Here is a 26,619-nt window from a genome sequence, read left to right as displayed (position 1 = left end):
CCCGTGTGTATGTGTGGTGGTGTCCTCTCACCAGCCCAGTCATGGTCACTTTTGCCTGCTGACCTTCACACTCCAGCCCTTATCTGTGGACCCCAGAGCAGGACGAGCGGCTGCCGGCTCCATACGTCCCGTGCGCGTCTCGCCAGCTTTATCGACAGAATAAGGCCATGTGGACAGGATGCCAGTTGTATTGTCTCAGTAGCAGAACAATATGGGACCGGATTTCCTGCTGCCCCCCCCCCCCCCCCCCCCCCAAACAACCTTTGTGTGGTGACTTCAGGCTCCTGCGAGCATACGTCCTGAAGAGGAAGTGAATCACTGGCCCCTGTGACCTCTCATGCTGAATTGGCACTGAACTGTCCACAGCCTGGCTGTCTCCTGCTCTCCACCTCTGGATTTTCTCTGTTCTTTTTCTCTCTCCTTTTGTTCTCATTCTGTTTTTCTTTCCATTTCTCTTCCTCTCCATGTATCTACTTCTTTTCTCCCTCTCTCTTTTTTCTCTCCGTCTGTCTGCTACTTTCTCTCTTTCACAAAGTAAACCTTTTACTCTCTGTACCTCATCCCCTTTCCCGCACATTCACACTGTCTTATTTCTTCCATTCGTTTTTCTTTTACCCCCCCCCCCCCCCCCCCCCGCACGCGCGCGTGTGCACGCTTCTTGCTTCCACATTGTCCTGAACTTCCAGGAGAGAGGGAACAGCAGAAGAGAGAGGGACTGTGTCAGCTGACTGCCCCCCTCCAATCAGATAAGTTCTGATGTAAGTGTTTAGCAGCTGCTAAGATCAGACAGAGCGTGCCCGGAGGACTCCGGCACCAGTAGCGCAGGCAGCGTGCAGTGCTGCATGCCTCCCAACTGGTGACACAGGCAGGGTAAGAGACCGAAAGAGAGAGAGAAAGCGAGAGAGCACTCTGCCTCTTCAGCATGGATGAGTCCAGCATTCTGAGGAGACGAGGGCTACAGGTAGGAGATCTGGGACGTTGACTGATGCGGCTCGCACACCCCTGCATGTGTGCGTGCATGCGTGGGCGGATGCGTGAGCACGTGCCGGACCGCCAGCTCCTTGCCTGGGAGTTTTCACAGCTTTTGAATTAACACTCGGTGGTGCAGGATGAATAATAAGACAGCCACATGCTGGCAGAGTTGGAGAAAGAAAAGGGAAAGAAAGGGAGAGATGCAGGAAGGATGAAGGCTGGTGAGAGAGAGGGAGAGAGTGTCTTTGGCATTTCCGGACACGGGAGAGTCCTCTGCAGTGCTAAGCTTCATCCTAGTTCTCTAACATTGTTCTGTAGAGCTCATTGTTCAGTACTGATTAGTGACAGGATTTTATAGAACTAAGCCAGTTTCTGTCTGTTTCTAGAAACTTTATATGCCAATGATGGACAGACGGAACAAAGTCGATTGATGTATTCACCTGACTGTTATCTTTACTTGAAAGTGTGTGTGTGTGTGTGTGTGTGTGTGTGTGTGTGTGTGTGTGCGTGTGCGTGCGTGCACGCACGAGTGTCTGAATTGATTGCTTACATCTGCTATTGTGGTATTGTAGCAATGTGTCATTGACTTTATGATAGAATTGAAGTCTGATAGAATTGCTCTTGACATGCAAGGACACTGCTAGTCACTGACGTGGCTTAAAGTTCATCTTGAATGACAAGTATAGAAATAGAATCATGACGCTGGCACTGTAAATGTTTCTTTGCTTACACATTTATGATGCTGATGGAGTGTTGCAAGTGTGAGAGCCATAGCTTTTATATAGAGATTATACAGAAGCTAAACAGCCTTCTCTGGGCATTTGTAGCACTCTCTGGCTGTGAAAACCACTTCCGTGCAGCGAGATTACGGTGCCCTGTACTTGAAGTTACAAGAGCATATCAGATCAGTTTATTTACAGTGCTACATGAAGTTTATAGTGTGTTTCAGATGAAAGTGAAAGTCTTCCAAAGCAAGACTTAAAAGATTTTTTTTTTCCTTTCAGAACCTTTTGTGGCCAATATTTCTCTCCTTCACCAGGGTATCTGCTTGCTCACAAAGCCAACAGAAAGGTTGAGCATTTAGATGCTGGCGTTCCATTGCTTTGCTGTTCACTTTGATGGTCTTAACGAGTTTCCAGCCATTAACATGTGGGGTAATTGCAGTGTGTGTTTATCAGGGCATACCAAAGGCGCAGTTTCCTGTAGGTGGCTGTTAATCTAAGAGCTCTTGGTCTATTGTGCTAACTCAAAAGCAACTCTCTTCTTCCATTCTTTGCTTTTCTCGATCGTACTTGAAGAGGACCCCTCACAGAGGCGCTTTCTGGTTCGGAGACGAACATAAAGTGTTTTTGAGAACATAGTGTTTCTTTGTGGAAATCTATAGGTGGTTCTTTCTTATGATTTCATTTTAGGCGTGCGTTTGTTTGACATTCTCACTGTGTGCTGTGAGACCTTTCATTAAAGCCACAGGGATTGACCTCACAAATCTGTGTGTGTGTGTGTGTGTGTGTGTGTGTGTGTGTGTGTGTGTGTTATTTAAATATCTCATGTGAAGCATCCATACTGTGCATAATGGCATTATAGAACTGGAAACAGTTTAGTTTTTCTTTCTTTACAGGCTGACTGAGCAGTACAGCAGATTTAAGCTTCCGTTGTTGTGTGGTGTTTATGTGCTTGAAGTCAGTTGTGTAGTTGGGTGGTGTATTGGCGGGGGTTGGGCAGTTCATACATGTGTTACTGCCTTTCATTTCACCACAGCACAGGAAATGAGTGGGTAATATTGCTTCATTTGAATTGGTTAATACCTGTTCCAAAGTCAAGTCAATTTGGTCAGCTTGCCTACTTTACTTCAATTATATGTAGATAACTGCAGCACCATGGGAACCTTCGGCCACCCATTCTGAACCCTGCAGTAACTGCAGTACCTGTAATGAGCTTTCAGTATTTGCCAGAGCTTTAATGTCCTCTGCTTCCCAGAACTACTTCCCAAATGGAAGTCTTGAGTTTTCTTTCTGAGTTTATCAGAATCAGCATCAGTGACCACAACTTTGCAAAGTACCAGTGGACCTCACCATTGTTCCCTAAGCACCTCTTGATCTGCGGAAGACTAAGGCATGCCATGTCCCAAAGAGGCTTTCTGAAGAGACCGGAGAGCTCCATAGCTCCCCCCATGTTATATCCTCAAAATCTGGCCAGCTCTCCCGGGGATTCTGTTGCCATCCAAACATATTGAGATGGGCTATGGATGGTGTGTTGTGATTAGAAGGAACAGACAGTGGTGGCCCCGTATTAGCTTTGTAATTACAGTTGCAGTGAGTGAGCGTGTACAGAGCTCTCCCGAGGCCCTAACCCTGCGTACCCGCCTTTGTCTGCTCACACTTCACATTACATGAATCCTTTTGCATAGGGCTTCTGTTTTAATGAGATGTGCTCATGTAATGGTGGTGGGTTTGTTTGTTTTTTTTTGTTCTCCTTCTGTACAGGCAACCTTGAGAATATGTAATGAGGTTTGTTTTTATCAGATCTTGTTGTTGTTCAGTTTTTGGCCTTCAGTGGTACTAGACTGGGGAATTTGCAGAAAGTGTTTGCTGGTATGAGAGCTGGCACAGGTGTGTCCTCCAGGAGAGACACATGAACCTAGACACTGGTGAGGAAAAAAGTCCTGTAATCATGAGTCATGATTGATTTTGTATATTCAGTCATCTCAGCTATGTGCATCAAAGCTGACCATGACAACTCAATACATCACTGTATATGATGTATGACGATGGATCACTAGTCAATAATCATGATTTATGATGCCCAATGAAAGCAATTTGTGCCCGTTTGCGGAGATCAATCAATTCTAATTTACCATGCAAATAGAAATAATGCCAATCTTTCTCCATGCAAAGGTCTGACCCACATTGGACACAACAAATGAAGGTTTATTACATCAAATAATTTTTGATACTAAATAGTAAATGTTCACTTACTACCTTAGCACACTGTAAAATCTTCAGTCTTAAATAAACCCCCACATATCTAAATTTAAGATGAACATGCAGTTAGTATGTAGTGGCTGGTGGGACATTTTAGCAGTGGATGTTTTTTCTCTTCCAGTACGCTCAATTGAAATGCTGAATGCAGCCCCAACAGTTTGTTGACTCTACGGAATAGTGTGGTCCTGATACCTCAATATATTCATGCCTACATCAAAAGGCTCCAGTCCTCCGCAGTGTGTGAGCGGCCCCTTTGGAAGCTGTCAGACTGCCTAAGTCATATTTGTATGCGCCGCATGGCATATGCCAACTATCTGCTTGGTTGACACAGTGGTAAGTTAGCAGTGGGAGTCCCAGTCCTCAGCGCACTGACGCGCGCACACACACTTCATACCGGCTCACAGATGCTGAAGGATCTCGCATCCAGTGCCGGGATACAATTTAAAGCCCACAGAAATGGACAGGCAGGGCTGCTCCTGTGAGGCTGACCCATATCTTGCATGGCAGGAAGAACCATGAAAACCTACACCTCATTTTGCGATCTTGTGTTCATTATAGCAGAATGAGGTATTTTTGGTTCTAACTGGGTCTGGAATGGCACATTGTTGTGAGTGCATTAGCACAGGTGAGCTAGCGGAGAAACACTTAGGGCAGGTTGTCATACCATGACAGCTTTCAGCGGCAAAAGGAGTTGAAAGGGAGCTTGAGGGGAAAAGACAGGAAAAAAGCAGCTTTAAAACACTAGTAATATCTAGTACCTATTTACACATCTATTGTGCAGTTTTTCTTTGCCATTAGAATTGATATAACTCAACCCAATGTGAAAACAAGTATCTAAGAGTTTGACCGTCTTAAGATTTAAGGTCAGAAAAGAGGAATCTACTGATGCTAACCAGGCTTTTATCAGTTAATTGCTTTGTGAGCACAGAATGAATGTTTGTGTCACTCTGCAGTTTTGTCAGGGAAGGACGTGAGAAGCATGCCTCACATATATGCTATCAGAAAACCTATCAGGGCAAGGAGCTGCCTTTAAGACTGGTGCCAACCCAACATAAAAACACCAGTGCAAAGGCAAAATCACTCAAAGTGATATTGCACAAATACAACTGATGTTATTCCCGGTTCCCTTGGCGTCAAGCATCAGTGGAGTCATGGCGAGGATGGGTGTGGTAGTGGAGTGATGGGCAGGGACAGGTGTAGCAGTGGCTCCAATAAAAGCACTCTGCTCCCGCATGACCCCTAGCTGACACCCTACCATAGAACTGCTCTTTGAAGTTTGGAGCACTATCAGCAGAGTATTGCATACTTGTGGAATGAAGGATGGCACTGTGGTCTAGTTCTTGAAGGACCTTGAGGAATGGACAGGGCTTTTTTCTTCCCCCTGTAGAATTCTTTTCTTTTGTTCCAGTCCACAGAAGGAGATGCAGGGACACTGCTGAGCTCTGTCTGCTCCCTTTCAAAAAGGGAAAACCAAGGCATTTGCCATTGCAATGATGAGAGAATTGAGTCATAAGGGCAGAGCGGTGGTGTGTCAAAAAGAAAGCGCCTGTATTTCCAGTCCCCACATGACCCAAAGTAATCAGAGTATGTTTCAAATAGCTAAAAGCAAATACCATTTCTAAGAACTGTTTCTTTTAACTTGTGTTTTGTTAATTTTCCCCTATTCTGAATTACTAGCCCAGGCTTTCCACTTTAAAATCTTTTTTTTTTTTTTTTTTTTTTGGTAATTATTTTATTAGATCGACAACTCTTCTTGCACTATGTGAAGGCACGCTTTGGCTAAGATGTAAAACAGGGTCATGTAAAACATGACAGTTTAATCTGTATTATGCACCTAATTTCTTTATAATGTGCGCTGCCAAAACACAGCTAGAGTGCCAGGAGGCCATCAATCAGACCTCAGCTGCCATTAAAAGGGTGCATGTGCGCTAGCTTTGAAATACTCTTCAGTGTTTTAATTCCCTGGCAGATCTGGAGCAGGCAGGCCATCAGTCCTTCTCTGCTTCCCACCTAATGATGGACGTGACCACAGAAGATGAGGTGAAGTTAAAATAAATCTTGCCTATTGGGAGAACTCATTCCCAAGAACTGGGGGAGTTCATACATTAACTCATTTTGGACCGCCTTTAGCTTTGATTACGGCACGCATTCACTGTGGCATCATTTCCACAAGCTTCTGCAATATCACATTTATTTCTGTCTAGAGTTGCATTAATTTTTCCCCAAGATCTTGTATTGATAATGGGAGATTTGGATCACTGCACAAAGTCTTCTCCAGCACATCCCAAAGATTCTCAATGGGGTTCAGGTCTGGACTCTGTGGTGGCCAATCCATGTGTGAAAATTATGTCTCATGCTCTTTCACAATTTGAGTCTGATGAATCCCGGCATTGTCATCTTGGAATATGCCTGTGCAATCAGGGAAGAAAAAATCCATTGATAGAATAACCTGGTCGTTCAGTATGTTCAGGTAGCCAGCTGACCTCATTCTTTGGGCACATAACATTGCTGAACCTAGACCTGACCAACTGCAGCAACCCCAGATCATGGCACTGCCCTCACAGGCTTGTACGGTAGGAACTAGGCATGATGATGGGTGCAATACTTCAGCCACTTCTCTTCCTACCCTGATGCACCCATCACTCTGGAACACGGTAAATCTGGACTCATCAAACCACATGACCGTCTTCTATTGCTCCAGAGTGCAGTCTTTATGCTCCCCTAGCAAATTGAAGCCATTTTTGCCAGTTATCCTCACTGACAAGTGGTTTTCCTCAGGTTACACAGCTGTTTAGTCCCAATCCTTTGAGTTCCCTTCACATTGTGCATGTAGAAATGCTCTTACTTTCACTATTCAACATATCCCTGAGCTCTACTGTTGTTTTTCTACGATTTGATTTCACCACACGTTTAAGTGATCGCCAAACACAATCATTCAAGATTTTTTTCCTACCACATTCCTTCCACGAAGATGATGTTTCCCCACTGTCCTTCCACATTTTAATAATGCGTTGGACAGTTCTTAACTCGATTTTAGAAGTTTCAGCAATCTCCTTAGATGTTTTCTCTGCTTGATGCATGCCAATAATTTGACCCTTCTTAAACAGATTAACATCTTTTGCACATCCACAGGATGAGTCTTTCGACATGGTTATTTAACAAATGAGAAGCTACTCACTGCATCAGTTAGGGTTAAATAACTTGTTGCCATCTGAAACATAATCACCCATGCAGTAATTATCCAATGGGAGGCTCTTACCAATTTGCTTAGTTAAATCCAGGTGGTGACCTTTTTTTTGGCCTGTGTGTGGTTGTTTTGTTGTATTGTGATGGGAACAGAAGGAGGACACGTTCGTCATCTAAATGTAGTCGCTCCTTCCGCAGGAGTCTCTGCCTCTGTCCATCTCACAGACAAAAAATGAAGTCAGTACACTAGGGGTTATTATATTTATTAATTTAGTCGTTTAGCTAGTCGGTTAGCTATCTACCAGCACACTGAACCGATATATAAAGCAGAACACAGAGAGGGGGAAGACCCCTTGTGTCACTCGAGTCAGCATTTTACCAGGGTGAAACTAATGAACTTTTGATCTTACAAGGGCAGAGGAATGCACCTATTATTCCCAATTTAACAGGAATTATTAATGGCCCATCATAGGAAGGTCTTTAGAAGGTCATTGGCACGACTATGATGTCATGGCTGGAACCTTCTTTGCAGGAGTCAGTGGCATTTCTTGATCACGCACAGACACGATTTCCTTTTTTTCCTCTAATTTGTTTTCCCTTTTCTTTGGTTATTGTGACAAGGACATCTGTTTGAGATTAAGGTGAAAGATTTCAAACTTTTATGTGATCATTTCGCTGGTGTCTTCAAAAGCCTTTGATCTATTTGAAGCTGGTTGTCAATACCTGAAGGATCACATACACATGAGATTTATGTCTTTTTATCAATCATCTCAACTTTCATTTATCTGGAACTCAGACGGTAAATGTGAACCCAGTTTCTTTGTGTCCAAAAGCCAGTTGAAGTTACTTACACTTTTATTACACTGGATAATAGCTTTAATAATAATAAGCTTCATTTCTACAGCAATTTTTAAAATAAAATTTAGAAGGTGCTGTACAGGATACAAGAAGAATATAATGAAATCAAATGAGATAAAACAAAAGATAAAATCTAAAACAAAGGACAACATGGACTGCTCAGGTCACTATGTAGGAAATTCCAAACCTAAAACTACTTTATGTATTTTCAGAATTGATAGAATAAACCTGGCTGCATTTGTAAAAGGGATTATCAGGATTTGTATTATTCCATTTGTAACCCGCGTCCAGAATCACACTATGCAATTCCACGGAAAAGCCAAGCTGAGTTTGCTTCTCTTCAAACAGCTTTGCTTTCTACTGCAGCTCTGCAAGGAGACAAAGAGGAATCACTCAAGGGTTCCGGTAGCGGTGTCAGTTGATGCCGGCACAGCTTGAGTGGAGATGTTTGATGTAGAGCTCACAATGGAGTAAGCAGTAGCTAGAGAACTTTAGAGAACTGAGCAAGGAATTCCCTGCCAGATTTTAAATCTTCTGTTTTATGTAACTGATTGGTTTGTCAACTGTAGTGAGTGAACTGGGAGACTTTAATTGGCTGCACTAAAGGTGAAATCACTGTAGTCTGCAAAAGTTATGGCAGTTTCTGACATGGTTTTATTTTCATTACTACCTAATGTTTTCTGCCAGCTTCTGAAAATGCACCAAGTTTTGTCTTTCGGTTCCACCATTACTGCCCTGTATCCATCACTCTCCCTGTCAGAAACTCTATGGAAATATGCTCCCCTCTGCCAGTCCCGCCATTTGCACATCACGGAGAAAAATGAGGGTCCATGACCCCCCTGCCCATTTTCACTGATTCTCCCCACAGCACCATCACCCTTTCCAGTTCGACCCTCAAAACAGCAGGGAGGGGGCCAATCACAGGCAAGCATGACACAACCCATCGTTCACTTGGCTCGTTAAGTCATTTGGTTTTTGCTATAGAAAGAGAATGAGTTCTGTGCCAGGCATGGCCCATTTCATTAGCTGCAGTAGCTATTATACCTGGATGAAGTACTGACGGAGCTAAACGCTCATTCTGGCCCTTGTTCCTGTGGTCGCTGATCACTGATTAGTAGCAGCGGTTTGGTCGGTTTATATATATATATATATATATATATATATATATATATATATATATATATATATATATATATATATATATATATATATATATATATATATATATATATATATATATATATATATATATATAGAGAGAGAGAGAGAGAGAGAGAGAGAGAGAGAGAGAGAGAGAGAGAGAGAGAGAGAGAGAGAGAGAGAGAGAGAGAGAGAGAGAGAGAGAGAGAGAGAGAGAGAGAGAGAGAGAGAGAGAGAGAGAGAGAGATAGATAGAGATAGATAGATAGATAGATAGATAGATAGATAGATATATATTTATAGATATATATATATATATATATATATATATATATATATATTTTATAGATATATATAGATATATATATAGATATATATAGAGAGAGAGATATAGATATATAGAGATATATATAGATAGATATATATATATAGATAGATATATATATATATATAGATATATATATATATAGATATATTGCCAGTACAGGAAGCTTCTATTTTGCTTTCAAGTCTATTCATGCTGAAAGTTTCCAATACTAGCTGAGAAATTGTTTTGCTAGATTCCCCCGATATGATAGATCTGTAACGGAACCTATGACTCAAACTTGCTAGAGCGATTTCCCTTTTGCACAGAGTGCAGTTTTGTTCAGGTGCACTTACCTTAACGTCACTAGTATCCACCTTTTCACAGTCAGGCATTGCGCGGGAAACCCTCTTAGCCCGATTCCCATAGATTCCCTTTCTGCGCATAACTCTGTGACCGTGCTCACACATTTATTTATTCGACTGCCCCGCAAGCTCTGCTTGATCGTGCCTGTTCAGTCACGCCGCCTCGCGGCACCCTGCTGGGCTCTTTCCCCGCTCGTTCTGTCTCATTACGGTTGGAAATGCGCTAGGCTACGCGGTCGTGCTACGGTACCATATGGAGCAGCTGGAGGTGGAAAGCGTGCGCCAGAACTTTCTCTACGCCGCCGGCAAATCGCGTCGGCCCTCTAGTTTATTACGCTCTAGAATTATAACATCTGTACATGGCGAGAGAACGGGAAATATGGAGATTGTTTCGGAGTCACCGGTTTGGAATGTTGTTGGCTGATGGCCCGTTTTGATACTGAGCAATGGGAGGTATTTGTAATACGGGAATGTGGTTGTGATAGTGTATGCTGCTCGTGTGTGGTGACCAACAGCGGGGCCACAGAGTAGACTACGCGTAGGTTCATTATTTTGGAGAGGGCTATCGTTCTCTTCCTATACAGCACCTCCATTCCACTCACTAGGCTCATAATAGAGTGCTAGAAGGAAGGTCTAATTAATCCGAATAAAAAATAAATAAAACGCAGTATCGTATCTCTTATTAAAATAAGACATCTGTCATTTGGTCAGGTATGATGATTAAAAGCCTATTTTTTGTTCCAGTAAAATCGTTTGAAATTCCGTATCACTAAAAGGCTACATTCTTGCTTTGCCTAGTTTCGCTACCTGGTTATTGAAGTCCTTTCATTAGATGCACTTTAGAATTTATTGCAAATGCCCCCTCTGGTGGAAGCTTATGAATATTACTTTTTTTTTTTTTTTTTTCTAAGGGATGGAGGCCAATATCACCAAAATGTCATCCAGAAATATGACTGACGACTTGATATAAATTGTAATATAGGCCCATGTTATATCCTGTCCTTGACTTTATGACGAGGTTATAACAATGCAGACGTGTTGCGCACACACACAAACCTTGAAAAAATGTTTATTTTTCATTCTGTAGGTTTTATATTTTTTTATACATACAGTATAAAATGAGGGAATATTTATTTATTTATTTATTTATTTATTTATTTAGGACAGTTTGGAAATTAGGTCACCACTCAGACCATATTGAGCCAAAATGGTGAAGTTAGTCTTTAACAGCCAATGAATGGTCAAACTAGGAATGTGTGTGCGTACATGTGTTTGTGTGTACGCTTGCATGTGCATTTGCATGTCTCTGTGTTTCTGTCTGTGTCATATTCACAGTCCCCGTTCAGGGTTAAAAGGCTGGTGCATTGTAATTGCTTGGGTCAGTGGTTTGACTCATTCCAGGTGCTGGTACTTATGAATGAAACCCAGTGAAAACAGACAGCGCCCCTGAGAAAGCTGGAGAGAATCAATGCATGAATGGATCTCTGCATCATTTACACCTTCTCTGGTTCTCTATATGCGTTTTAACATTGTTCACTTTTGCATTGTTGATTGCTTTGATAGACCCTAAAGCTCATGCACTTCTCTTTTTTCTCTTTTCCAGAAGGAGCTCAGTCTGCCCAGAAGAGGGAGCTTGTAAGTGAACACGACTCACTTATTTCTAGCATTTGTTATGCTACAGGATATGCCCTCAAACCTTAGTCTTCTACAGTTTTCCTTTGTTTATAGGGGTATATAGAAATTATCCTTTTTCATTAGTATATTCAGTGTATGCTGAGACTTCTACATAATTTGTAGATTGTCAACATCAGCTTTCCCTATTGAAGAAACAGAAGCACCTTATTTGTATGATGAGGTGTTTTTTTTGTTTGTTTTTTTTAGCCCTGAAATGCTTGCAAAAGTACATGCTTACTATAGACCTTTTCTAAAACTCAAATGAGGTGTTTTGTTTTTTCCCCCTTTCTCATTGCCATTGGTGTAATTAGCATCTTGTGTATACAGTTATGCCTGTTTGATTAACATTCATGTTCTTTAAGGTCAAACGCTCTGCTAAACCTCACATAGAACTCATTCAGATGCGCGCACTGCACGTTGCAGCTGCAGCTGCTGACTGCAAGTGTGTCTGGCAGGTCCATTTCTATGTGGGGAGCTGGAAGCATTTTCCATAAAGCGTTCCCTACCTGGGCTTGCTAAGCCATGTCATCACTGCAAGTCCCTGCTGCAGCTTGACCTGTCAGGCAGCTCTCGCTGCACCATGACACCCAGGCAGGCTCCAGACATTCTTCCTTTAAGCACAAATGAGACTCCAGCCTCTGGACTGCAATCCTGGCAAGCCGCCTTGCTTGTTGTTGGCCAGGAGTAATAAACCGCACCCACACTCATAGGGTCCTCCGTCCTCAGTCTAATTTATGCTCCAGCTATTATGGGGCATGATCTAAAGCACTGTTTCCTTATTTGTTTTTTTAATGTTGTGTATATCTCTCTGCCTTGCCCAGATTGGCTGTTAAACTCATTAGAATGTAGTGGGACTCACTGCGCTCTGGCAACTGCTACAAGAATAAGCCTATGGTTGAATAGTGGTGATACCGGGCCAAATTGGCATCCTTTATATGCATGTTCATGACCAAGTACCTCCCATGTACAAAAAATCTTTGGATTTCTGGTCATGGTTTACATTTGATTGTGTTTTTTGGTGCTTAACACTGAAAACTCAAACTCGGTCTGGCCTGGGTGAGTCAACACCACAATGTCCAGTCATCTGTTGAAGTTTATTAAGCATTCTGACACTGCTGCTGTTAACAGTTCCTTCCAAATTAGTTTGAAAGTTAATTAGCAAATGAAATACAGCTATGTGCACATGGGGTCTCACATGGGATGTGACCTCTAATGACATTTCTTCACTTTGTGGATTCGTCATGGCATCCCACGCTGCACAGGTAGGCTTTCATGGAATTGAAGACCTCCACCAATCTCTTTTTAAAGGCAAAGTTCCACCGCACTGCTGTGCAACTGCTGTGGGGATGAACACCTGCTGGAGTGGTAGCAGATTCAGGCTGACAGGTTTTGTTAGTGTGGGTCTAGTCACAGAATTGCTGGCCATGCCTCACGCTCTGGCTGTCTGACATAGCTTTCGTATTTAGTAGCTCTAACTCACATGGCTGTTATTGGATATTGACAGGCTAATCAAAATCAAAACATGTTGTCAAGGTATTGAATATAGTGAACCATGTCTTCTGTTTGCACATAAATGTTTCCTGAGCTTTTTCAGATTTAGGATAGAAAACTTAATTATGTTTCACTGCCAAAAGACATCTTCGCTCATGGCATTTCTTAAAACACAGACATGTCCCTGCTCTTGTGCATTTTGTCTGTCTTTATCTGAAATAGGCCAGGCAGGTTTGCTTTCATCTGTTTATATTTAGCCCTTACAGCTGTCTGTTTTTATGGTGCCAATAATGACTTATGTGGAGCATTTGGTGTCCGGAAGAGCTTGAAATCGTTATTTCTTTGAGGGTATTGACCTGCTAGATACTGGGGGTGTTGACCTGCTAGATACTGGGTGTGTTAGATACAAAACAAAACTAGAATACTACACTCTGGGAATTCACTTTATTTTAAAGTATATGCATTCACAATGGCCACACTGATTGGTTGAAATACTGTTATTATAATGCTTATTGGCATATTTGCTTAGATCGGTCTGCGTGTTCATGAGCACAGGTGAGTGCTTCTTTCAAAATGAGATCGAAAATGAGCCTGTTAGCACTGTAGTAAGGCTGGACCTGTGTTCTAATATCCCTCTTTACCTTTCTAAGACAAGGGCTTGTAAGGCACATGGTATGAGCATTTAGATGAAATGTACTCAAAAGTTACATTATTGCACACAAGTCTATATGTGTTCTTATTAATAAAGCAATTAGCAAACACCTGATTTAAAATATATATTTCTTTTTGCTGTGTTTACTAGCAAAAAAATAGTTTACAACAGCTTTTTTAAAAAACTGTGACATCACTGATATATAATTCACAGCCTTGCACTATGGTGGGCTTGAAAAATAATATCCTGGTATCAATTCCACATTCCCATGGTGTTTCAGGTATGTTTGCCAGGTCCAGGTTATGGGAATGTAGATGATGAGACATGATGAAAAACAGACATCCAGCAGAAAACAGCAATCTCATTATCTACAACTCAAGTAGAAGACTTCACACAGAACTCCTAGAGCCAAGTTCTTTCAAAAAACTCAGGTTGGGTTATTCTATGGAAGAACTTTAATCCCTACCTTCCACTACTGTTTTCTTCATAACTTGAAAGTTCTATCTTCATTCTTTCCCAAGGCTAGAAGATGTCTTCACCTTTCTTTGTTCTTCAAAGAAAACTTTCTAAGAATATGAGCTTTTTACCAAAGTCTCACATTTATGGAATTTAGCTGATGCCTTTATGCAAAGCGACTTACAGTTATGACTGAGTACAACTTGAGCAAGTGAGGGTTTAAGGGCCTTGTTCAGGAGCCCAACAGTGGCAACTTGGCTGTGGTGGTGCTTGAACCAGGTCTGGAACCTGACTGGGAGCCATACTGGAGAAAGGCTCCATGTGTAATGACTCTCGCCAGCCTTCCGTGACTGTGATTTACGGTTATGTCCAACCTGACTACGCCATAAGACAAACGTGACTCGCCCTCAGGTAGATGGATGCTGACTTGGGGCTGGAGTGGATATCTGAGAGAGACACACAGAGGGTAGGGTGAATGAGAGCAAAGAGCATTGAGCCATCGAGTGAGAAGAGCCGTCAGATGGCCGGGATCGTTAAACAGTACGATGGCGGTTATGAACATGCCTCCCGATGTGTTTGCTTAAATGTCAACGAGGCGTGAGTCATGCAGCCACTTTGCGGTGGCAGCTGTGTGACATCTGTCTAGTGTATTTCAGCAGGAGCAAGGCTTGTTGAACTGCACTGGGTTCTGGTTGCAGAGAGGGTTGTTCTTTGAGCTGGACAGAAAGTTGCTCTCTTTCCTGCAAGCCTGTCAACCAGAACACTCCTTCAGCCCTAGTTCTTTAACAGTTTTTCTAATATTCTGTTTTGTTTTGTTTTTCCTTGCAGTAATATGGCAGTAGAGCTTTTTAATCACAGTACGCTTCATGTATGCATAGACTAATTTTGTCATTGGCTGCTGTGGGTTTCAGTGGTAGAGGAAAAAGAGTTAAAGCAGTTAATAAATGCAGATTTAGGGAGGCCATTGTTGGTGATGTAAAATCCCAGTGGAGTGATCTCAGAGCTGACTGCTGATTACCTCGATACTTCTCTCATCCTCTTTCCCTCCCACTCTTTTCAAAAGCACATGGTATTTTTGGTTAGTAAATACCAACCCTTATGCAGTGTTTTGGAGGCATTTAATGTTGCTACACAACCCGTTATCAAACTATGAATTTTTCCATTCCATCCGGGTTGCAGTGTTGTCTGGCTCAGTTCCTGACTGGAAATTAATGAATGTCATGCACAGAGTAAATGTGGCCCTTGTGTAGGCTGAATGAGTTTCTGGCTTATGATGGCCCATAGCTGATTTGGCTGTGCTGGGGTGCTGTACAGCAGGTTAACAGGGCTCCAGTTCTCCAGTTGTCACGCTCCAAGTCTCAGTTACAGACTGTTCCCACTGACTCTGACACACAGTGTGTGGTGCTAATTGTGCATTCCCATGACCTGTGCATTGGTGATAAACAACTGATACTACTTCCTGAATCACGGAGTGACTGCAAGTGTGCTTTGACTTGGCCTGCTGAATGGGCTTTTGTGCAATGGAGTCAGTTTTCATTGCTTTTTTTAATTGTTTCTTTGTTACAATTATTTATTTATTTTTTTTAAAGAATAAGTAAATGTTTTTTTAGTATTATTAAATGCATGGTGAAATGGAATGAAGCAGGGCTGGCTCAGATATAATTCTCTTGAATTTTGAATGAGTTTTCCAAAGTTCCAGGAAAGACATTCAGCATGTGTTCAGGTTTAGTGTTCAAGCTTTTGGCATTGCTGTCTGCAAAAATTACCCTTGGAAGTGATGCTCAATTATTTCTGAATCACTGGCTTCTATGAATGAACCAAGCTTAAGATGTCATGCCTGTTTGGCAAAGGAAAGAAATTCTGTAAGCTTATTTATTCTTCTCTTATTATGCCTTTACCCTAATGGAAGTATATCTGGTTCGTGTTTCACAATCATTTAACACATTGTTTAAGGCGGAGATATAACATAGCACTCACTCCAATAGGATTACAGCACCAGTCTCCAAGCACCTTGGTCCCTGGTGAATTGTGTACAGGTTGTGTGAAGGAAGCATAGTGTGGTATTATTGGGAAGTGAACAGAAATAATTCAGAGGGGGTTATCCCTGTGGACAACCTGCTTTTTTTTCTTTCTTTTTTATGTATCTTATACTATTGTAGTTGTTGTGGGTGAGTGGGTGGGTAGTTGGTTGGTTTAATTTAATTCTTCCACAATCCATGGTGACAATGGATTGAAGTGCAATATTTTTTTTTTTGCTTTCAAGGACACTGCAGCAAAACCAAGATGGTGAGAAAGAACTCACCACACCACACTGGAGGTGCTGTCTGTTGTCCTCAGTGTAATCTGTTGGTGTGTTGGGCCAAAGTTACAACAGCACGGAGACCCCATAGCAATGTGAGAGGTCCCTACACGTTTAAATATCCACACAACGCCTGTGAAGCAGGACAGGCACAGGGCAGAGCTGTTGAAATGCCTGCTCTGCTCTGCTGATGTAAGGGTCTTCCACCGGTGGAGGAGGGGCCGGCTAGAAGCGTGCGTGCGTGTTTGTGTATGAAAGCGCGAGAGAGGAAGAGGTAGAGTGGGAGGGGGTGTGCAGGATGGGAGGGGAATCGAGCTATTGTCCAGCCTTCCAGCTCTATACAGGCAGCTGACGATTTCATTTGACAGTCCGGGGTATAAGTTGAAGGACCGAAAAACCAAACTCCCCGGCCCCCCTTCCCCTAAGTGCCGCTGTGAGCGGCGCGCGGTGCCGTCCCTCCGCTGCGGAGCCTGCCTTACGGCTCATTGTCGGCGCGTGAGGTTGCAGGCAGGCAGGGAAAATATCATGTGCACAATAGAGCGAGCGAGAGCAGCGCAGCCATGAAAGCCCAGCGGGAGAGGCTGAGGATTCCGGGGCTCACGTTGGAGTGAGTATTCTCTCTCTCTCTCTCTTCTCTCTCTCTCTCTTTCCGTCTCTCATCGGGTTTGTCTGCGGCGGACATCTTCATTTATGCGCGTCGCGCGGCCGAGCCGAGCAGCGTTTACCACAACAGCAGCATTTGCAGCATGCGCTAGGAGGTAAATACAGCCAGGCTAGCCTCGCGCTAGCATCAGCCAGGCTTTGCTGGGTCATGGTGCCGCTGGCCGCTTTGTGCTGGTCTCGGACCAATTTTGAGGTTCTCTCTTGTTATGCTTTGAGCTTGGGGTAGACATGAGGCTGATCTTGGATCGGCAAAAAAAAATACCGCTGTCCAGAAGCCTGCCCAGAGCCAAGAGGACTGCAGCAGTTGTGCAACCTGCCAGGTTGCCTGTCTGTTTAGATAAGGTGACGTACATAGACATGCCTCTCCTCTCTCACTCCACTGCTTTTCAGTGATGACAAATAACCATAGCAAGTGCTTGAACTACCCCTATGGAGACCTGGTTTGTTTGTTTAGCCCAGTGTCCACTGTGTTATTACTGTAGCATCTACAGCAGAGCCTCTGATTCAAAAACAAATAGATAATCTCTGCGTGATTACTGTGTCATCTGTTACGTCTGAGGGAGATTTTTGTCCTTTTGTTGAGATATAAAGAGATCTGATTGCATTTCTGGAGGTCACAGGCAGTATGAATTTACATCTGTGCTCAGCGTGTTGCATCATAGCTAGTTGTTGCTAAGGACACGATATACGTTTATCGCCTAACCTGTCGGTTCAGCACTTTCGGCTGACGTGATTGGTTTAATGTGCTCATCAATAGACACATTGGCTCTGCCGTACCAGGCCTTCATGTATGCTCTTGCACAAGGCCTATACCAAAAGACACGCACAGACGCACACGGATGGTGAGATTTTGGAGGGCATGTTGAAACATTTGTTCTAATTGTTTCTCAGTATTGTGCTAGATGACTACTAAAGCATGAATATGTAGGCATCAGAAATCAGATCTGAATGGTTGGTTTTATCCAGGACTTAAATTTAGCTTGGTATTCACATTCATAGTTGACAATTTAATGATTGTGATTAGCCCAGGAAAATGTCATTGCTAAGTGCATAATAATAGATAGAAAAATTTTTAAAACTCTAAGTGTCATTATAAAATTGTCATTGGCCCGCCACTGAACAGTGTGAATAGGTCCTCCAATATGTTTAGTAAAAGTTTTTGTTTAAAACACTTTACCTCCTCAAAGCACAATTTATTAGTCTCATGGGTCGTGCCCAGTGCTGCTGTGTGGTAATGTCTGACAGTTAGCCTCCATGTATATACAACGTATGACGAGGTGCCCCACATCCAGAACTTCGTGTGACAGACGTTGTAAGGGCAATGTGGTCATACGGAAGGAGCAACATTTCTGAAGCCCAGTTTGACTTGCAGCCTGACTCCGAGGAGCCTGAGCCCGACTCCCACAAGCCCCTGCAGCCCCTGCAGTCCTCTGCACGCCTTCCATTTCTGGAGGTAAGAGGTGCTTTTCTTTCACTTGGCCATTTTGTTTTTGGGAGCCAATTGGGCTGCGCACGAGATTCCTGCTCGACAAGCGAGGATTAGGTCAGTGCCACGACAGTTGATGATCAGGATGAAAAGGACAGAGTCTCACACCCCTTTATTCTTAGTTGAATTTTTTTTCACATATCCAAAGTTTTTGAATGGTTTTTGATAGAACGGCACATGATGCTTCTATAATGTTCATAGATTTTCACCTGCCTCACCCCCTTTTGGTGAACCTCCCTTTCGTCCTTTTAAGTGCAAAATAGGATTTATGGGTGAATGTCTGCAGAATTTAAATATGTGGAGAAAGTCAGATCAGTTCAAATGTTAAGGTGAACCGTTTTGAAAAGGGTTTCTAAAAGCTGCTGCCTTGAACATCTGGAAAGGAGGCATTTGAAATGAAGACAGGTATGCCACCAGACTCGTGTGCTTGTTGAGAACCAGATGAAACATGACCGTTTGATACAGTAGCAAATTGTACAGAATGGGGGAAAAAATGCAGCAGTTTATTTCTGAAGATGTAACTTTTACCTCAGTGCTTTGTCTGTCTGTGTCATCATCTGGTCTGCTTTTATAAACACTTTGTATCATTTCATCACATGATGACCTGCCTCTAAATCTCATACTGCTTAACAATGAATGGAGATACAAACTGTTGCAGAAATGTTGCATTGGCATTGTGCAGAATCTCTGTCTTCGTCTCCTTCAGCAGCAGTGTCTGTCAGTTTTTGTTTATATTTATCTCTGGGCCAGAAGGAGAAATGGGTCATTGAGCCGAAGCCATTTTATATTTGCACCCGTTTGATCAGTTCATGTTTGCACATAATGACCTGCCTTCAGTGAGCTTTGATGTCTGAAGAGCAGATCACTGGAGAGGTTGCAGGAAGATCACGGCTAACCAAAGCTTGTCTTAGACTGTGAAGTTTCATATTCATGAATAGGCATTAAATATTCCTGAGGCCAATGATGCTGTTAAGGGGGTAGAAGGTTTATTGTTATGTCACACTGAAAGGTGAGGATTTTCCTTTTGTCTGAATGGTTGATTATGACCCTGTAATTACATCAGCATGTTTAGCTGTGTGCTAATAGCCACAGCTGAGAGGAAGTCTGTCTAGGGTTGCATCAATGTCATGCTTTGAAAGCCAATACTGAATACAAGGTTCAAATAACAATAACAGCATACACTCAGTTTTGTGTTTATTTCATTACTGATTATCTTTGTGTTTTTGTGCAAAACCTTTCTCAACAACTAAACAAAAACAAAATGTTCTCTGTGTTATGTTTATATCTGCTGTCTTTAATGGGTTTATTTAGAGACATGTGGAATAATAATAATAATAATAATTACGTTATGATTTTGTTCGTAGGTATGACATAGTATTAGTCTATATAGATACTAACATTTTATGGTTAGGGTTACTATTAGTGGTTACTATGGTTTTATGGTTAGGGTTACTATTAGGGTTACTATGTTAGTGGTTGTTTTCATGTATTGTAAAAATACCTTGCAGCCTCTGCCTAACTGAGGAATTATATAGAGGTTAAAATCCCATTTTGTTATCAGGAAAACCGTCATTATGCTAATTAAAAACATGACTGTACACTGTATCATCGTGATAAGTATAAACTTCTACATCTACTGAATCTGTGCTGCCATCATTGCTTGGAAGACCTCGTACTAACCAAAAGCTGGAACGCACGTGCCTGCATTTTATTGACTGTTATTCATGACTTACTTGAGTGAAATCATCAAAGGAGTGTACTGGTATAGCCTGAAGTGAAGTCAGTTAGCACTTCGCCTGAATCCTATCTCTACTGGTGTCTTTCATTCACCCTCTCCTAATGGGAGCATGGAAACGGAGCATAACCATATCTAGAGCAACGTCTGTTCCATCATCAGACCCTATGGGACCCCAATAGCGAAGAAGGAGGTTAAGTCTGATCTGTTCTTAACATCACCAAAGTTTTGAGTCACTGTCCTAGCACGATAAACACTCTTAGGAGGCCAGGGATGGATTATGCCTTGGTCGCCGTGTGGGGCAATAGGGTGTATGTGCGGATGTGAGTGTAGGTGTGTGTCATATGTTTGCTTATTAGATTATACTCATTTTGGTAGTGTTCCCAGTAACTCTGTTCAGCATTAGCTGTCGGTCAGTGTGGCATTCGTTGGCGTTTGGTGTGGTATTAGTTGTCGGTTGGTGTGGCAATAGCTGTCGTTCAGATTACAGTACGCCGTCACAGGATCTTGGCTGGCTTTGTTGTTTACGCCCTGCCCTATCAGATGTTTGTTTCTCTCTCTCTCAGGCGTGGCCTCAGCATGTCTGCTTGCCCACGGCTAGCACCTCCTGGCCCACTTTGACTCAGGCTGCCACAGACCCACCGCCTTTGAATGTTCAAAGGCTAATTGTCAGGACAGGGGTAGGGTGGGGGCTTCAACTGTCACGGAAGCTAGGCTGATCTGGAGCCAAAAGACCAGATTGGGGAGCAAGAGAAAGGAAGGGATCAAAGGAACTGAAGTGGACAAGAACTGGAGGTCCTATTAATGAAGGGTGGGGTTTGCGGGGCTCTGGGCAGACAATACCAGAATGCTTGGAGCCCTTTAGATGGAGGTGTCCATTCAGTGAAATTTCCATTTCAAACGAGGCTTGAGAAGGCTCTGGAGTGGGGCCAGCCCTGGGAGTGCTCTCGCTGCTCTGTCTGCTGATGATGCAGTGACTCACATGCTTGCCCTCCCTTCACTCCAGCCCCTCTGAGTCAGGATGTGAGGTGATAGATGCCTGTTACATGATACGCAGCATACTCAAGCCCATTGAGACAGAAGCAGAACTGGGAGACTTCATCGGGGGAACAAAAGTCCTCCACTTCTAACCGGAACCGGTCCTCTCTTCCTGTCCCAGAGGCAGTCGGGGTGTGTGTGTGTGAGGGACAGCGATTATGACCTGAAAAGGAGTGCACTGCAGAGGATCTTTCTCTCTCTTCCTCTCGTTCCAGTCAGGACACTTCAAAGGACGCGCCGTCCCCTCTGACAGTGTATGCCGCGGCCATTTCCAGATGTGCCCGGACAGATCTCTGCTGGTTCGGAATGTTGCCGTTGTTGCGTCGAGAGAGCTAGCCAAGAGTGGAACAGTGGGTGCACGCCTCCCTGTGGGAAGCCGGACGTTTTTGCCCAGGCAGTTTTCCGAGGCAGACTGGTTCTTTTTGGGTAGCATGACTTTGAAACCATGTCGGACTCCAGCTTGTGGACCGTACTGTCGAACTTCTCCATGCCCCACTTTCTTAGTGGATCCAGACTCAGACGCTCGAAAAGGTAACGAAGCAAATGGAGCTTGCTGGTAGTTTGGGTTAAACTGTGTTAAACTCTTTGAGGTCACAAGCAAGAACACTCCAGTAAGATGTGTGCTACTCTGTGTGCCATTGTGTTGTATTTCCTCTGTGAGTTCACCGTGACGAGTTTTTGATTGTAATCGAGACGCCATTGTTCAGTCCACACAGCGCATACAAAAAATGTTTACATATGCTATGTAATTACCTTGAATGTGTTGTTAAGAACTGAAGGGAACCAAGAGTAAGGAAAACTGATTGTTTGCGATATCCGCTCTCTTGTAACTGCAGTTATTAGCAGCATGACTGGCATGGTTTGGAAAGCTATGGGGAGAATGCCTCGAGAGCAGTCACGTTCTGTAGTAGGTACAATAGAAGACTTATTTCAGAAAAGGTCTTCGTGGCTCCATGTTAGCAAGCACAGTAACAGTGTGTTACTGTTTTGTCCTCTATATCTCAAGCATGTTGTAATTGGTGTAATGAGGCTGTTTTTTGGGTTTTTTTTTGTTTTTTAACCGGTTTATCTGACACGAATTTATCTACTGTGTAAGTTCACAAAGTGCAATCCCCCCATAATAATCTTTTACAAACATGGTGACTCATATAATTAAACAAAATATTAAACACACCGATCTAGGCAATAGCTGTCCCACCCTGGATGTGCCAATCATTGTTGTTGACATGAGTTCTAAAACATTTCATTAGCAAAAAAAAAAAAAAGTAGCAACACACTACTCTCACAGGTCATTGACACTCTTTTAACTTTTGAAAATCAGGTTTTTAGGGAGTTGTATAATCTTTTCATGTAAGTTTTCACCATCAAAAAAAGAAACAATGTAAGTGCAACCATTTTCTTCATGCGTCTTGCATTACATTTAGCTGATGCTTTTATCCAAAGTAACATACAATTGTCTGAATACAACTTGAGTAATTGAGGGTTAAGGGTCTTGCTGTGGGGCTCAATAGTGGCAACTTGGCAGTGGTGGGACTTGAACTGGCAGCCTTCTGATTACTAGTCAGGTATCTCAACCACTGAGCTACCACAACCATGTATATTAGTTAATGGTGGCACAAGTTAAATCCCAGAATTTATGAAAGGTATGATTAATATATGCTCTTTTGCTATAATTCCTGCTACTGAACTGTTTAGTTTAAGGTGTAATCTATGTCACCATATTCTCTGCCTACAGCCTTTCAGCAGGTGGTCAGGTACTTGGTGGATGTTAGTTCAGGTGCACCTGCCCTCTGAAATGGAAGCAAACGTGTTGGCATGTTTGGTGCCATGGGAGAAGAGAAACTTGAGCCTACTTGTAACTTTTGTAAGACAGCTTTTGTCGAAGCCTACGCAAGCATGTTCAATGCCTCGCTTTACTTGAACCCTCTGTGTGTCCCTCTACTCTGCCCTTTACTGAACTGAGATCCACATAGCTTCACATGCCCAGTGAGCTCAGGGGATTTTCTCACTAGTATATCTGGTTTGGTTTTGTTTGTTGAAGGGAGAGAAATGCATTCAAGTTTGTTGAGTTTTATAAAAAGACTGTATGTATACAGTGGAAGAATAGTGTGTGTTGGAGTTCTTCATTGTGTAAAACACTGAAAAATTAAGAATGGACTTCTTTAGGAACTTGCATAACATTTTCTGTCTAACACTCTAGTACAGCACTATAATGGCTTTACCCATAAGACTTGCATCTAAATTTAACATTTTAATACAAATCCACAGTGAAGAAGTTGATGAGGAAAGCGCTATCTAAGAGAAAAGGTTGTTGGAGCAGGTAATGTGCCATTAAATACTCATCAGCATCCTGGAACAGGCTAGTTTTGTTTTTTCCTCCCAGGTGTAATGAAAGTGACATTTTTGCAGCATATAGCATTTTATCACCTATGTGAGCATCGTCATTTAACCAGTGAGCTGTAGGTGGCACCCTAGAGCTAAGGGCTAAGGAGCCTTAAGCCACCACATGTGGAGACTATGTAAATAGTTGTGGTAAATCTCTGCATATGCTAACTTTAGTATCCACTAAATGTATTGAGGAGGCGTGAGCTCGTGTTAAACAACGAAAGAAGTAACGATGTACCTGAGACCATTCAAGCCTGTTCCAAAGTAACAGGGGGTTGAGCCATGACACCATTTGTTTTTCTCTTTTCATTCAACTAATTGTAAAGCAGCACAGAACAAGTACCATACGGGAAGCCCATTTTTAACATCAGTACCCCTAAACACCATCCAACAAATGCCAAATCATAAGTGTCGCTTCCTATGCTGTTGCTTTGAAGATAGAGTGATATAAGTAGTTGTGCACTGCTGGCATGTGTTGCCTGATTCGGCCTCTCATCCCTGGTGTTTTAAAGCCCATCACGCAGCCCTTTAACAGCTAGCTATGTCAGTTCACACCAGTTGGTTTCAGATGATAAGGGCCGCTGAAGATGCCTCTTAGTCCTCTGTTTAAGACAGAGCTGCAGGAAGTTATCACATCTACTGTAAATTACTATAACAATTACTAAACGTTGTAAGGTCCATATTCAAGTGCAGTTATTCATCCACTGGTTCAACAAATGTGTTTGTATATTCTCTGACTTGCTATTGGACGCTATTAAAAAAAAAAAAAAAAAGTAAATTAAAAATATACATACTGAATAAAATATTTTTAATATATACATACACACACACACACACACAGTAAAGCAGTGGTTTTGCAGGGTAGCAATGAGAAGATATTAAGAAAGACCAGCTCTGCTCTGGTTTCAGCACTGTATATTTAATGCAGTATATATATTTAATGCAGTATGCATATTTAATCTTTGCTCTGTAAACTAGTGTTATCACCATAATCACCAACACAAGGGCACACTGAAATTTTAAAGTTTTCTGGACAGTCCTCCAAACTGAACTAGGATTAAGGTGAGGATGGTTGGGACTGTGCAGTGTCATCTGTTTAATCTTTCAAAGACTCATGGTCAGGAAGGCTGGAACTGTGCCCTGGATCTGCACCTGGCCACAGCCATGTGCTCTGAAACCCGCTGGGGTTTCAGCCTACGGTGCAGTCAAGCAATGCATCAGATACTCTCTGACCTGGTGTGGTGTTGTATTGACACCCCTCCACCCCCCACCCCCAGGGTCATTAAATGTGGAAATAAATAAATAAATAAATATTTGTCTTTGATCATGTCACTGTCACATTCAGTGTTGTCCTAATATTTAGTTCTCCATGCGTTCATGCTTTTAATCATCAGCTCTCCATCTGACAGGGTCACTTCATAGGGGATCGGTGAGCTGCTTTTGAATATATTTTTAAATCACCTTGGCCACATCACCATGGCTGCATCCATAGCGGAGCAAGTTTGGAGTGCTTTTAGAATATTTTCAGCTGCTTTTAAGCCATTTTCAGCACTCTTGCCTCCTTTTTGCCTTTGAGTAAGGTGTGTTTGTTTCCTATTCTCTGTGTCTACAGGTAATGTACTGAAGACATTTTGGAGAGGTTTAAGGATTTTGCATATATATGTTTTTATATAGATGGATGGATGGATGGATGGATACATACAGTTACTCAGTTACAGTTTACTCAGCATTTTGAAGTATTTTCAAATCCTTTTTGCTTTATTCTGAAATGTATTTGCCAGAGACATTACATTTTACTCCATTCCATTAATTATTCACATTTGGTTAATAATTGCTCTTTTTTGTCTGTGACAAGCACCTGGAAAGCTTGGCTGTTGCTCATACCTCTGACTTTTACATGGTAGCAAGTATCACAAAAGGACAAGATTAGCACCTGGCTATTTCCCCATCCAATGCTGGTAGATGCTTGTGCCAAGAAATTATATATGGAGTTCACAATTCTTGAGTTACCAAAGTTTTTTTGGAAGGCTAATTCTAATTGACTATTGTTACTTCTACAGCCATTATTTCACTGTAGTAACAATGTCATAATTATTATTTTGCACTGCTCTTGCCATGACTGGTTGAATAACCTTGCGGGTAAGAGTCCGTTGGGACATTGGCAATGTCAGCAATCCCCTCGCTCTATCAGTGATATGGAAGGCACCATATCCCATGTGAGCTAAAAGGAGCTATCCAGAGAGCTTTATTTGATCTGATGGTAAAGCCAACAATGGCCTTCTTCAAGCTGGAATAAGGCAAAATGGAAGATGTCTGGAAATGGCCAGAGCTGGAAAAGAAGGCCGGGAAGTCCGTGGCCATACTGTGTGGCATTTCTGAATGTTTTGTGGAAAATGAAAATACCAAGTGTTCTTGTTGTTGGAGAAGATGGCAGTTTAAGTTGGCGACTTTTTTCTTTTGTTTTTTTTTAATGTTTTTTATGCAAGCCTTCATAGCAACTTAATTGAATTTAGGTTCAGACGTGTCGTGTCTAAATGCACCCAACATCTTGACCCTCTGTTGCCTTGCAAGGTCCTTGTTTGTCTCCATGTTTTTGATGAACGTATAGTGTGATGTTGGGGCTAATAAAGCTACAATATGCTTTGGCATCTCTTCTTTTGCCTGACTAAAAGCACATGTAGATTTTCAGTGCGGATTGTTTTTTAGACTTTTCTAGCGAATTTGGGTCCTGTAAATGAGTTTGTCCTGTTTGATAACTCGCACAAAAGATTAATTGGCCAAACAGAAATCTTAATGAGAGTCATTATAATTATTAATGGAGGTCAGTAGCAGTAAAGGATGTGATGAGAAATTAACACCCAAGTCATAATCCATGTGTTCCTTCATCTCCTTAAATGTTGTCATGATCATGTGATCAAATATTGTAATATTTAAG

General features: G+C 42.4%; 1 protein-coding gene across 8 annotated transcripts in view; it reads left to right on the top strand.

The window, feature by feature from the left end:
* The window catches only part of mast4 (microtubule associated serine/threonine kinase family member 4), a 68,416-nt gene that overhangs the window by 20,491 nt on the left and 21,306 nt on the right, over positions 1 to 26,619 (top strand). For 4 of the 8 annotated variants that reach the window (XM_035526880.1, XM_035526879.1, XM_035526878.1 and 1 more), the window contains one exon: positions 11,409 to 11,440. In XM_035526880.1, coding sequence (XP_035382773.1) covers positions 11,409 to 11,440 — 32 coding nt within the window. Of the gene's footprint in view, positions 1 to 843; positions 962 to 11,408; positions 11,441 to 16,766; positions 16,985 to 18,412; positions 18,494 to 21,149; positions 21,831 to 26,619 lie in introns of those variants that run through there. The other 4 variants (XM_035526884.1, XM_035526882.1, XM_035526885.1 and 1 more) reach the window with 4 other exon arrangements.

The sequence above is a fragment of the Electrophorus electricus genome, chromosome 6, assembly GCF_013358815.1.
Source record: "Electrophorus electricus isolate fEleEle1 chromosome 6, fEleEle1.pri, whole genome shotgun sequence".
Taxonomy (NCBI): domain Eukaryota; kingdom Metazoa; phylum Chordata; class Actinopteri; order Gymnotiformes; family Gymnotidae; genus Electrophorus; species Electrophorus electricus.
The sequence above is the reverse complement of the archived record's forward strand: the minus strand, read 5'-3'. Positions and strand labels throughout refer to the sequence as shown.